General features: G+C 33.3%; 1 protein-coding gene across 2 annotated transcripts in view; it reads left to right on the plus strand.

Annotated features, from left to right (window-relative positions):
* The window catches only part of LOC142229305 (uncharacterized), a 247,698-nt gene that overhangs the window by 218,836 nt on the left and 14,766 nt on the right, over positions 1–14,096 (plus strand). For both annotated transcript variants that reach the window (XM_075299854.1, XM_075299855.1), the window contains exon 3: positions 1,671–1,904. In XM_075299854.1, coding sequence (XP_075155969.1) covers positions 1,671–1,904 — 234 coding nt within the window. The remainder of the gene's footprint in view (positions 1–1,670; positions 1,905–14,096) is intronic.

Genomic DNA, 14,096 nt, shown 5'->3' on the forward strand with positions numbered 1-14,096 from the left:
TTATGGGCACAATTTTTTTTCTTGGTTTGTTAAAAGAAATCGCAACGTACGAGGAGTAAGTCAAGATATTCAGGCAAAGGAAATTAAAAAAAAAAACCGTGGAAAATAACAAAAGTTACAAAGGGATCTTCATAAAAATAACGAAAGGGCACTATACTCTTTTTAGAGTTGGGACAATAAAATGAAAAAATTAGTAAATAGTGAAAAATTAAACAGTAAAATGTATAAAAACAAAGTTTAGTTCCTCTTTATTAATAAGTAGTCCAAGAGGAGTTGACGGACACCTTCAAATATAAAAGCGGGCATTAAGATCGAGTTTTGCAGCTAAAACAATTGAAAAAATTTATTTTCTTTAAAATGAATTATTCAAGAAAAGTATATGGCAAAACGGGGTCATTTTAGAGCGATAATGCCAACATAATACCGGCCTTAAAGTTAAAAATGAAATTAAGTACAAAACACGATAAGTTTTAAATGCATTTAAAATGGTGTTAAATGCTAGTAAAAAACTGTTCACGCCTAAATAAATTTATGTGTATATTATAAAATTATTTATGTATGTTTATACTCGACTCCACGTTCTTCTTTTGTTAGAGTTTTTGAATTCCTTCCAAAATTTCAAACTTTTATACCAAAAACAGTTTTTTGTTATAAAATTGTTATTTTTGTAATAAAAAAATAATATTTTACCAAAAGCTCAGTCCACGACCCTTTGCATGCAAGGCAGACATGCTCCACGTGGCCAACAAATGTATGTTTCTGTTAAATAATGTTATGTTTGCATGGGCTCGTGGGCGTACTATGCTATATAAATGTAACTTATAAATTGACTATAACAGCTACGAGTACGTAGCCCAGGCGAAAGGTAAAATTTAAAAAAATTTATAAAATTGAATAATTTCTTAGACATTATTTGTATTACAGAAAAAGGTGCCAAGAACTAAAAAAATTCGTGGAAGTGGAAATTATGTGAGGGAATGAGTACAATCTTCTTATGGGAAAATTCTTCCAAGCATATAATATTTTTGGGCTCAAAATGCTTCCAAACATATAATATGTTCACATAAAATAAACATATTAATGTTTCGGCAGTATCCAATATTATATGTGCTTCCTGCAAAATATGTTTGGAACATATGTTAGAGAAGCGATTTTTTTGAGGGTGTAACATACCTAATTCAATATCGCTAGAAGAAATACACGCTAACTTAATCGAAATCGATTTTTTTATCCGATGTTAAAAACCGCATTCATATTTAACTAAATTAAAAAACAGTGATAACAAGATACAAAAAGTCAATATATTTAAAGACGATTTCATTAATTATGAAGAATTTTTCAGAATTATTAAAGTCAAGTTGACCTTAGTCAAACAAAATTTTCTTTCATGTAGAGATACCCATTTTTAAGTCGCATCACCTAACTATAAGTACAAAACGGTCAAGGAAAACATTTTGTGTCATCTCCGTTTCTTTGGCTCGGAATTAATACCAAGGGCAATTTTTTTTGGGATGAAAATATTAATCTATAGATATAGTTTTATTCCTTAATTAACATTCATTTAATATTAAAATTTAAAAAATCAAAACTAAATTTACAAAACTATTAAAATATACAAAAATAGTCAAAACTATAATAAATACCACCTTAAATTTTTTTTTTCATTCCAGAATTTCAAAGAGAAAGACTCAGGCAAAGTGGTTTTGTATACCACAAGTATGGGCATCATACGTGACACTTATGCCAAATGTTCAAATGTCAAACAAATCCTAAGAACTCTACTGGTCAAATTCGAAGAACGTGATGTCTTCATGAGTGTGGAGTACCAGCAGGAAATTAAAGAGCGCATGCATTCAGAAATCATACAAGTACCTCAATTATTTGTCGAAGGCCAACACATTGGTGTAAGTACAAAAGCGAAAATACCATATATAACTGTTGAAATTTTATAAAAAAAAAAAATAAAATAAAAACGAAAATCTTGGGACAAACAACACCCTGTCTCAGTGAGACAAATATGACATTTGCCATAAGAGGAAGAATAGTATTTTTCCACAGCAGTTGCTTAAATTGTAACTTAAGTGTGTAGCGTTTGCTTTATCTAAATTCAGGAAAATTGAAATAGGGCCAGAAGCATTGGTTTCTTGTGTTAGACTTTGGTGTGGCTTGCCGGTAATGTTGAAAAAATCAGAGAATGTTTTTTTTTCTTTAGTGTAAGGGAGACCTGTAGTCGTGTTGAATTATTTTCAATGATGTTACTATAAAATGTATGTGAGATTTTTGTGATAGCCCATGAAAAGCTTTTATGGCCCCACCAACAGAGGGACATATTAAACGTTGATTGTGTTGTTTGTACACCGGTAGAAAAAGTTTCGTTATATTAAAGAAATGTGTCATTAAAAGTGAGCCAATGAAACAAATTCATTAATACAACGAAATTTTTCGTTATTATAACGAATTTTCTGTTAATCAACGTAACGTTTAGTAATATTAACGAATATTTTCATTGTATTAATGAAAATGATTCGTTATATCAATGAAAAATTTTCATTGGCTCAATTTTAATGAAATTTTCTTTGTGTGTAATACATCTAAATACAGTGCACTCGCGGTAATGTGAACTAATTAAAAACAAGAGAGTTCACGTTAGCGAAAATGTTCAGGTTAGCGAACTGTAGCGAATTTCAGAACAAAACATAGCCATATTCGGGAGTTTTACAAGTTCTAGTCTCTTATTTTTGTTATTAGTAATATTTAAATTCTAAACGAATAAAATAAGCAGTAATAAAGAACCTCTAAATAATTTTATTTTTCCTTTATTTCTTCTTCAATTCTAAATAAAATAACAAAAAACTCAAAACAAAAAGTAAAGAATTCAGATAGATAAATAAACATAAAAAAATTGCATGTAGTCAATTTTGCACTTTTCTATATCTGTGTCATTTGGAACATTTTCTAGTACACGCAAAGAAAAAAAAAAAACGTTTGGAAAACGTGTACCGAAAACGTTTTTCTTTTGTTAGAGTTTTTTGAATTGATTCGAAAATTTTAAACTTTTACCACCAAAAAAATTCGTTTGTTACAAAATTTTTATTTTTTTTCAATAAAAAAAGTTATTTTTGAAACAACAACACAGTCCATTTCGTTTATATCAAACACTGTTCTTTTCTGACTTTAGGTCTTTAATAAGACATATTTTACAGTTCAAAATTTAATATACTACAATGTAATGTTGAACATTTTTTCGGAATCTTCCGAACATATCTGGAATATATGTTAAATAAAAACAAAAAAACTTTGGTCGAAGCAGGGATCGAACCCAGGAACCTTGGCATGCAAGTCGGACGTAGCAACCACTGCTCCACGGTGCCAAACTAAATGTTTGTTTCTGTTAAATAAACTTTGTTTATTCGGTTCGTGGGCGCCGCAAGCTATGCTATATAAATATAACTTAAATATAACTTGGTATTACAGGAAAAGGTGTTAAGAACTAAAAAACCTCGTGGATGTGAGAAAGATGTGAGGGAAAATGCAATTAGGAAGAAAACAATGTTTTGTTTTTTTGAGTTTGTCTTTATGAAATTGTTTTTACATCCTGGAAAAGAATAAACGTTTATCATAAAAAGTATATACTTTTCTTCCAAATACACTTCTTTACAGCGAAAAGCAAATGAGAAACGAGCTTTGTTTGTCTAAAATTTCGTTTGGGAGGAAAGAATTATTTTTTTGCGTGTACTTGGTCCATAACCCTTTTTTTAATACCATATTTATACGTTTTGGCATACTTTCAACCAATTCCTATATAATTTCATCTGGTATATTCTGCCATTCAAGCTGTACTCGTTCCCACAGGTCTTCTAATTTTGATGGAGCTGATTTGTACAATCCCAGCCGTCTTCCCACGATTGACCATAAAATCTCAATCGGATTGATGTCGGGGCTTTGCGCCAGTGCTTCCGCTACTACTTCAATCGAAGTATTTTGCTTCATTTTCACAAAATTTACTTCGTCACTCCTTCTTCCAAAAATCTGCTTCACTTTTTGTTCTGCTTCAAATTTTTAAATTTTTCCCCATATTACCTAATTGTTTTTCCAATTCCTTTAATTACGATGAACATAGCGGTTATAATCATTGAATTATTAACCGATGTGGACCAATTTTTGCATAGTTGTTAGAGACCATATACTTACACCATGTACCAAATTTCAGCCGGATCGGATGTAATTTGGTTCTCTTAGAAGCTCCGCAAGCCAAATCGGGGAATCAGTTTATATGGGGGCTATATATAATTATGGACCAATTTGTGGACCAATTTTTGCATGGTTGTAAGAGATCATATGCTGAAACCATGTACCAAATTTCAGCTGGATCAGACGAAATTTGCTTCTCTTAGAATCCCCGCAAGCCAAATTTGGGGTCCGTTTATATGGGGGCTATACGTAAAATTGGACCAATATGGCCAATTTGCAATACCATCCGACCTACATCAATAACAACTACTTGTGCCAAGATTCAAGTCGATAGCTTCTGTCGTTCGGAAGTTAGCGTGATTTCAACAGACGGACGGACGGACGGACATGCTCAGATCGACTCAGAATTTCACCACGACCCAGAATATATGTACTTTATGGGGTCTTAGAGCAATATTTCGATGTGTTGCAAACGGAATGACAAAGTTAATATACCCCCATCCTATGGTGGAGGGTATAATAAAATGAATTCTATTGTTTTGTTTTCAAAAATGTATGCTACTTCAATTTTATTCAATCTACTCCACTTTTTTCCAAAATCTACTTCACTCAATTTTTCACTAGCGGCAGCACTGCTTTGCGCTGGCCAATTCATCACTTGAAATTTTTGCTCACTAAGCCATTTTTTCACTATTTTTGCACTATGCTTCGGATCACCATCCTGTTGAAATACGACTTCATCTTCAGGATAGGCACTCTTGTCAACAAACTCGGGAATATGAATCTGCAAAATGGCGAGGTAGTCTTGCTTCTTCATTATACCATCAATTTTCTGCAATGGGCCAATGTGCCACCAAGTGAAGCAGACCCAAACCATGATGCTTCCACCACCATGCTTCACACTTTGCTTAACATGGTGGCGTTCAATGGTATCACCAGGATGACGCCAGCAATATTGTTTACTCTCCGATTGGAAACGGTTAAATGTTAATTCATCTGACCAGATAACACGTTTCCAGTCATCTGTCGTCCAATTTTTATGCTCTCTTGCAAATTTCATTCGCGCCTTTTGATTCTTTTCGGACAATGCAGGTTTATTTTTTTACTGCAGAAACATAACCAATGTTGTGGAGCGCTCGTCTTGCTGTCCATTCACAAACTTGCTTATTTTTGGCAACAGTGATATTTTTCGGCGTTACGGATTTGTTCTGCCTCATTTCTGCCATCATAATGCGAGCGTCCGCTTCGGTCAACAATTTTCGGCGGCCTCTGGTTTCCACTTTGGGAGATTAACTTATATTTAGTTCCTTGGCTATTTTCCGCGATGAAGACCCATTATTAGTTAAGGAAACTATATTGTCCTCCACATCGCTCGAAAGTTGATTAGTACTACTATCTTTGTAGCTTCCCATAAACCAATCTCCCAATATTAGATATCTTTGAGAGAGTCTTCTGCATAACGTAGAACATAGAACTACACTTAAAAGCCTAAGATCCAAAGATATTGTTTTTGTTTTAATGACTTTGGTATTGATTTCTAACCAAAGAAGCAATTATAATACAGTTTTTAATTTAGGTTTTGCGTAAAGGGTTTTTAGGTTTTTTTATTATGATATATTTCTGGTATAAAAGTCACTTATAAATGCGTTAACCAAAACATAAAAATCCCAATATATACCCGATTTGAAATATTTTTCAAGAGATTGTCAAAGATTTCAGAATGCGAATTTTGCTTAGCATAGAAGACGCATATCTCTGACATAAAGTTTTTTTCCGTGTCCAAAGTCGATACATTTTGCAATGAAATATGAGTATCTTTACATGAAAGAAAATTTTGTTTGACTATGTTGACCTTGGCTTTAACAATTCTTTAATTTGTTGATTTATCTTGACTACAATGCAAAAAAGCGTTCACAAATAGGAGAGGCTGAAAAGCCTAGATTTATACTTGAAATCGAGTCTGGATTTGGGAATTTAAGTTGTCGTTAACATGTTTTTAAAAAACTTTGATACCACATAAAAACAAGATATTGATCAGCGAATGACCTTTTTATGTTTGGAAACATAATGAAGTTGCGTGGCAGGAAGTGTAATCCAGTGCTTTATCATAGAGAAATAACACATTTTTTCTCGCCAAGTGACGATTCAATCCGCTCGCAAATCTTTCCAACCATGAAGCGTAGAACAGATCTGTGATCGCCATACCCTGCACCAGGTACTCTGAAATCATGTCATAAATTCGGTTTTACTTGCTCTTCAAGGGAAATAATTTGTAGAAAAATGAATTTCGTTTGTCTAAATTTCGTTCCTTTAGATGCGAACCTTGTGAACCCATAAAACGATTGTCTGCGGTCGATGAGACTGTTTTAACATCCTTTGGAGTCCATTAGCTGGGTGTTACATGTTCACCGTCCAAAAATAATAGCCTGTAGGTTTGACTATAGACCAAGGAGGTCTATAGTGTGTACCAATAGATCAATATTTCGTCTATTGCCACGATATCATGATGAAGCTCTTTCGGATTGCTTCTCAAATGTGGCAGTTGTTTTCCTTAGCGTGTAACTGCGGTCACCATCGCGCCGACAGTTACCTCAAGCCTAAGAGTTAGCGCAGAATTTAACCCATCAGATTTTTTTAAATATGTATCTTCGGTTTCTGATATCTTACGCACTTTTCATGATCAGTGCGCCCTCAAGAAGTGAAGTCGGTCTATATGGAGGCATTACCAAATGGACCGATAAAAACTTAATACACGTTTTTGTGAGCCTAAAATACGAGCATATTTATTTATTTTATTTCAGGCAAATCGGATAAAAACTAGAAACCCAAGGAGTTAAATCGGGAGATCGTTCTTATGGGGGCTATACTAAAATATGGACCGATACTCACCGTTTTCAGCTCACCTCTTTATGGCCCGAAAATACCTCTAGATTTCCAATTTCAGGCAAATTGGATAAAAACTTCGGATTATAGAAGCCTAAGAAGTAAAATCAGGGATATAGGTCTATATGGGGGCTATACCAAAACATGGACGGATACTCACCATTTGTGGCACACCTCTTTATGGACCTAAAATACCTATCAATTTCCAATTTCAGGCAAATTGTATATAAACTACGGATTCTATAAACCCAAGATGTAAAATCGGGAGATCGGTCTACATGGGGGCTATACCAAAACATGGAACGATACGGACCATTTTCGGCACACCTTTTGATGGTCCTCAAGTATCTCTAGATTTTAAATTTCAGGCAAATTGGATAAAAACTACGGATTCTATAAGCCCAAGACCCCAAATCGGGAGGTCGGTTTATATGGGGACCATACCAAAACATGGACCGATGCTCACCATTTTTGGCACACCTCTTTACGGTTCTAAAGTACCTCTCGATTTCCAATTTCAGGTAAATTGGATAAAAACTGCGGTTTCTATAAGCCCAAGAAGTAAAATCGGGAGATCGGTCTATACCAAAATATGGACCGATACTCACAATTTTTGGCACACGTATTTGTGGTCCTACAATACCTCTAGATTTCCAATTTCAGGCAAATTGAATAAAAACTGCGGTTTCTATAAGTCCAAGAAGTAAAATCGGGAGATCGGTCTATATGGGGGCTATACCAAAACATGGACCGATACTCACCATTTTTGGCACTCCTCTTTATGGTCATAAAATACCTCTAGATTTCAAATTTCAGGCAAATTGGATAAAAACTACGATTTCTATAAGCCCAAGACCCCAAATCGGGAGGTCGGTTTATATGGGGACTATATCAAAACCTGGACCGATATAGCCCATCTTCGAACTTGACGTGCCTGCAGACAAAAGACGAGTTTGTGCAAAATTTCAGCACGATTGCTTCATTATTGAAAACTGTAGCGTGATTACAACAGACAGACAGATAGCCAGACAGACAGACGGACATCGTTATATCGCCTTAGAATTTCTCCCTGATCAAGAATATATATACTTTATATAGTCGGAAATCGATATTTCGATGTGTTACCAACGGAATGACAAACTTATTATACCCCCGTCACCATTCTATGGTGGTGGGTATAAAAACGCTTCTGAGCCCAACTTAGAAGTAAGTAGGAAAAATATCGCATATGCTCGATATCTTACCAGAAGACAAAACCAGGATCGTAAAATGGAATTTCGCTCTGCTTTAAGATTTTATTGAGCCCAACTTAAAAGTGGGAAACACTCATGAGTCCGCCACAGTCCACAACTGTAATACGAGAACATATTTTCTGGTCCCTACACTCACATAATTACATTTTGCATTTTGGAATACAATACTTCATAAATTTCTTCCTTGAAACAAGTTTGTGTCTTAAATCTTTTGTTTGCCGCTATGACAGTTTTTACGATTTCTTTGTAGTAGCAGTAGGGTATAACTAAAATTCGACTATAGCTATAAATGAATGCTATTCCATTCCCAGTTTCCTAGATTCATCCAATTCATGGTTATTTCGATTTTGCTAAGTAACAAAACTCATCGCAAGTGTTTTTTTGTTGTGATTTATATGCTGTCAGGTTTCCTCTACTTTTTAAGCTGTTCATTCACATCGTTGTTTGTATAAATTTGTTGCTATTGTTGATGCTGGCAATTTAGTAAGTTATAAACAATTTTACCACATACGAACGTTTTCGAATTTGCAATGGTTTTTTTTTTATTTTTTATTTGTGACTTGATAAGTGTTATTATGCAGCAATTTTAGCAGGCTCTCTCACAGCTTCACTATACATACATATTAAATACTCACACACCATTTGCTGCAGAGAATCCCATAGATTTGATTGACAGTTACCTCTGTATCTTCATCATGATGGTGCATTTTGAAGTGTTTCTTTTATTGGATTGCAGTAGATTTTTCCCATCGTTATTTTTGTTTTGGTAAAGTGTATAATTTGGGAAAATGTTGATATTTACTATCTTTATTTATCTACCAAATCAACCAACAAGATGCCAAACTAGAGTCATCTTCACAAGAAGACTAAAATTTATTGTACATTTGCAGCGGCTAAGCTCATAAAAGAAAAGGGATACTTATTTGTAATTAGAATAGTTTCAAATATATTAGCTTAGCGAATGGTGGATTTTAAAAATTATCGAAACATTATTTTGATGTTTCTATATCAGATCTATAGTATTTGTGCTACGTCCGACCAAAAAATCTCAACTCTTGGAATTAGCATAGTTCGAAATTGATACGCAATTCCTTTAAATTGGAAATTGTATTAGATTAGCAAAAGTATACGGTAATACTACTTCCCTATAGTATTACCAAGATCTAAATTGTAAACGTTAACGCAAAGAATGCAGTTTGCAAGAAATAAAAAACAAACGCATGGGCTACATGGTATAAAATTATTATGTAAGCAGTAAAGTATGGTAGCAATGGTCATTTTTCAAAATACGCTTAAGCCTTATAATTAAGTGATTCGATTTAAAAATAAGTATTTTTACATGAAAGAAACTTTTGTTGGACTTGGCTGTAATAATTTTGAAAAATTCTGCAAAATAATGAAATTGTCTGTTTGTATCTTGACGACATTGCTACTTTATTTTAAAGACGTTTTTTAATTGAAACATAGCATAAGTTCTAATTTAATTTTATGTTAATACATTTTTAAAAGACTTTGATAGGACTTGAAGACAGAAACTGAAAAAGGTAACTGAAAAAAGTACCAAATTATGGATTCCAAGGTGGAGTCTTCCGTAAACGGACGAATATCCACACAGACAAAATTTCACCAAATATTTCCAATTAAAAAGTTGAGTGATGTTGAACATTTTTTCAATAATAAATTAATTGATATAATTAAGTTTTTAATCAAGACAAAAACAAAGCAAATTAAGTCAATGATTGAATATTTTTAATTAATAATTTAAATGTATCAATTAAACTGGGAAGACTAAGTTAGTTGAAAACAAGAAATTCATAATGGTATGGTGAATGTGTTAGGCAAATCAGATAAAAACTACGGTTTCTAGAAACCCAAGGAGTTAAATCGGGAGATCGTTCTTATGGGGGCTATACTAAAATATGGACCGATACTCACCGTTTTCGGCACACCTCTTTATGACCCGAAAATACCTCTAGATTTCCAATTTCAGGCAAATAGGATAAAAACTTCGGATTCTAGAAGCCCAAGAAGTAAAATCGGGAAATCGGTCTATATGGGGGCTATACTAAAATATGGACATATACTCACCATTTTCGGCACCCCTCTTTATGGTCCTAAAATACCTCTAGATTTCCAATTTCAGAGAAATTGGATAAAAACTACGGTTTCTATAAGCCCAAGACCACAAATCGGGAGGTCGTTTTATATGGGGACCATACCAAAACATGGACCGATACTCACAATTTTTGGCACACGTATTTGTGGTCCTACAATACCTCTAGATTTCTAATTTTAGGTAAATTGAATAAAAACTGCGGTTTCCATAAGCCCAAGAAGTAAAATCGGGAGATCGGTCTATATGGGGGCTATACCAAAATATGGACCGATACTCACAATTTTTGGCACACGTCTTTGGCACACTACCTCTAGATTTCCAATTTCAGGTAAATTGAATAATAACTCCGGTTTCTATAAACCCAAGAAGTAAAATCGGGAGATCGGTCTATATGGGGGCTATACCAAAACATGGACCGATACTCACCATTTTTGGCACACCTTTTTATGGTCATAAAATACTTCCAGATTTCAAATTTCAGGTAAACTGGATAAAAACTACGATTTCTATAAGCCCAAGACCCCAAATCGGGAGGTCGGTTTATATGGGGACTATATCAAAAACTGAACCGATATAGCCCATCTTCGAACTTAACCTGCCTGCAGACAAATGACGAGTTTGTGCAAAATTTCAGTACGATTGCTCCATTATTGAAGACTGTAGCGTGATTACAACAGACAGACAGACGGACAGACGGACATCGTTATATCGTCTTAGAATTTCTCCCTGATCAAGAATATATATACTTTATATAGTCGGAAATCGATATTTCGATGTGTTACAAACGGAATGACAAACTTATTATACCCCCGTCACCATTCTATGGTGGTGGGTATAAAAATGGTGGACATTTTTTTAATTTTTAATTAAAAATTTATTTCACACAATCGATTGTTAATCAAACTAAAAACACTAAGTCAAGTTACCTTTTTAATTAAACAAATAATTGAGTTTTACAATCAATATCAATTACATTTTAAATTGGATCAATTAAAAATTTAATTGAAGTTTTTTTTTGTGCCCAATTAAAACTGTGATTGATACTATTATTTTCACTGTATATATTTTTTCCTCTGGGCTTTCAAGGTCATTTTTGAATGCGAATAAGACAAATATTGAATTATTCCATTATTTTCATCCAACGTTTCGCTGGGATTTTTTCCAGCTTCATCAGGGATGATTTTTTTTTTTTATTGGATCTGGTAACAATATAATAGTGAAATATATCAGATCTTAACATACATTCTATTGATTTTCGTACAAGTTTCACTTACATTCAATCTATCGTCAATTACATTTGCAAACAAATACGCCAATTATTACGATATTACTAGAATTCGACATAAAACACATACTTTGTAATTGCAAAAATAATTAACTTAAACTAATATCACAGTAAAACTTATGTTGCTATCACAGATGGTAACCGACTAAACTATAACAATACAATGCTGTAGTTGGCGTTAGCATTGTCTTTGTCTTCTTTTCTGTTTATTGCACTTCTTGTTTTTTGTTGTATACGTAAACTCTCTAATGTATATCTCTTATTTTCTCTTCTCTCTTTGTCCAATATTTTTACGTTTCGTAGATCTGCATTATGGTTGTTCTCTATGCAGTGTTGAGCCAATGCTGTTGTCATCTTTTCTTTTTTTATCTTTGTTGTGCCGATATAGCATTTACCGCATTTCTCTGTAGAGTTTCCAGTACATGTTATTTCATACACCACATTGCTTTGCTCAGTTATTTCTATTTTGGTTTTTGTTTGTGTGAATAGAGAGGCTATTGTTTTGTTTGGCTTGTGTGCTAAGCTTATTTCGTTGTTGTTTATGATATCTTGTAAATGTTTTTGTTCTGTAAGTTTGGGTATGTAGGGAATTCCAAAATATTTGATGTTGCCAGATTGGTTCTTTTCGGTTTGTTTTGTTGGATTTATATTAAGTGTGCGGTCAATTAGATTATTTGTAATGTTTATAGGGAAACCATTATTAGTTAATATATTCTTAATTATTTTAACATTTTTGTGTAGAAATTTTTTATCACTCAGAGTGATAACTTTGGATATTAGTTGATTTGCTGTGTTAATTTTCTGCCTTATAGGCTGGGTTGAATGAAAATTTATTAAACGACCAGATGCAATGGGTTTTGCGTACCAATCCGTTATTATTTTGTTTTTCTCTCTATAAACTTTTATATCCAAATATGGAATGCATTGATTTTCTTCTTTTTCAAGTGTGAATTGTATTTTTTTGTGATAGTTGTTGAATGTTTCTAGTATTTTATGCTCATCCTTCTTCTTTATTATGGCAAATAGATCATCTACATATTATGTGATCATTTTTATGTGTATATTTTGTTGATCCAATTCTGTCAAACACGATTCCAATAAAGTGTCCAGAATAATATCGGCTATAGTTGGAGATAACGGGTTTCCCATTGGCATTCCATAAGTTTGATTGTAGATGTTGTCCTCAAATATGAAATAATTGTTGTCATTGAGACAAAATTGGAGAGCTTTTAGAAATTGCGATTTTGGTATTTTTGTGTGATTCTGGAGAGATTCCCATTTTGTCATTATGTTTTTAATTGCTAAATGAATCGGTATATTGGTGAACAATGATACCACGTCGAGAGATATAAGTATGTCGTCTTCGTCCAGATAGATGTTGTCTAATTTTACTTTAAGTTCTAGTGAGTTTTTTATGTTATATTTTTCCAATATAATATTCTTCAAAATCGTTCCAATGTATTTTGACAAGTTGTAACATGGAACTTCGAAAGATGACGCGATAGGGCGAAGTGGCATATTTGGTTTATGAATTTTTGGAAGTCCATACAGACGAGGAGCCGTAGCTGAATTTGAAGTAAGCTGGAATTTTTCGTATTTTGAGATGTAGCTTTGTTTGTAGAATTCCATTATTAATTTGTTATTTTTCCTTAATAGCTTTTGTGTTGGGTCCGTTCTACAAGATTTATAGGTCTGTTTATCATCTAGAAGTTCTCGCATTCCATTTTTGTAGTCATCTCTATACATAACAACTGTTTTGTTGCCTTTATCCGATTTTGTAATAATTATATTTTTGCCGTGTCGCTTAAGAAAGTTTTTTGTATCTTTGTATATGTTGAGAATAAATTTCTCTTTTAAGTTGTTTTTATTTGTTCTTTTGTGAGTTAGTATTCTATTGGCAATTTTTGACCGAACAATGTCTTTCTCCTTATCGTCACTAATTGTTTGTACCCACTGTTCCAAATCTGCTATCAATTTTATAGCAGAGAAGTTGCTTTTGTCCACTGGCAAAGCGAATTTTGAGCCCAGGGAGAGAAGCCATTTGCTCTCTTCGGGAAATTCTACGTCCGTTTTATTCACAAACCAATCTGAATTAAATTTGAAATTGTATTCTTCCATTTTGTTTCTTTTTAATGTCTTTATCTTCTTGTTGTGTGTCGATTTAGTTGTTGATATAATGTTTCTATATCTTAAATCCTGTCCTTTAGTGAATTTTTCATATTCTTCGTCATTGAGAGTCGATTTTATCAAGGCTTTATTTTTCTGATGTTTATTTTTCGTTGATTTTATAGTCATAATAGTTTCCTTGATTTCTAAATTAAGTATTTTACTGTGAAAGTTTTGTTCTATTTTCTGCAATTCATCAAAT

The sequence above is a fragment of the Haematobia irritans genome, chromosome 3, assembly GCF_050003625.1.
Source record: "Haematobia irritans isolate KBUSLIRL chromosome 3, ASM5000362v1, whole genome shotgun sequence".
NCBI lineage: Eukaryota > Metazoa > Arthropoda > Insecta > Diptera > Muscidae > Haematobia > Haematobia irritans.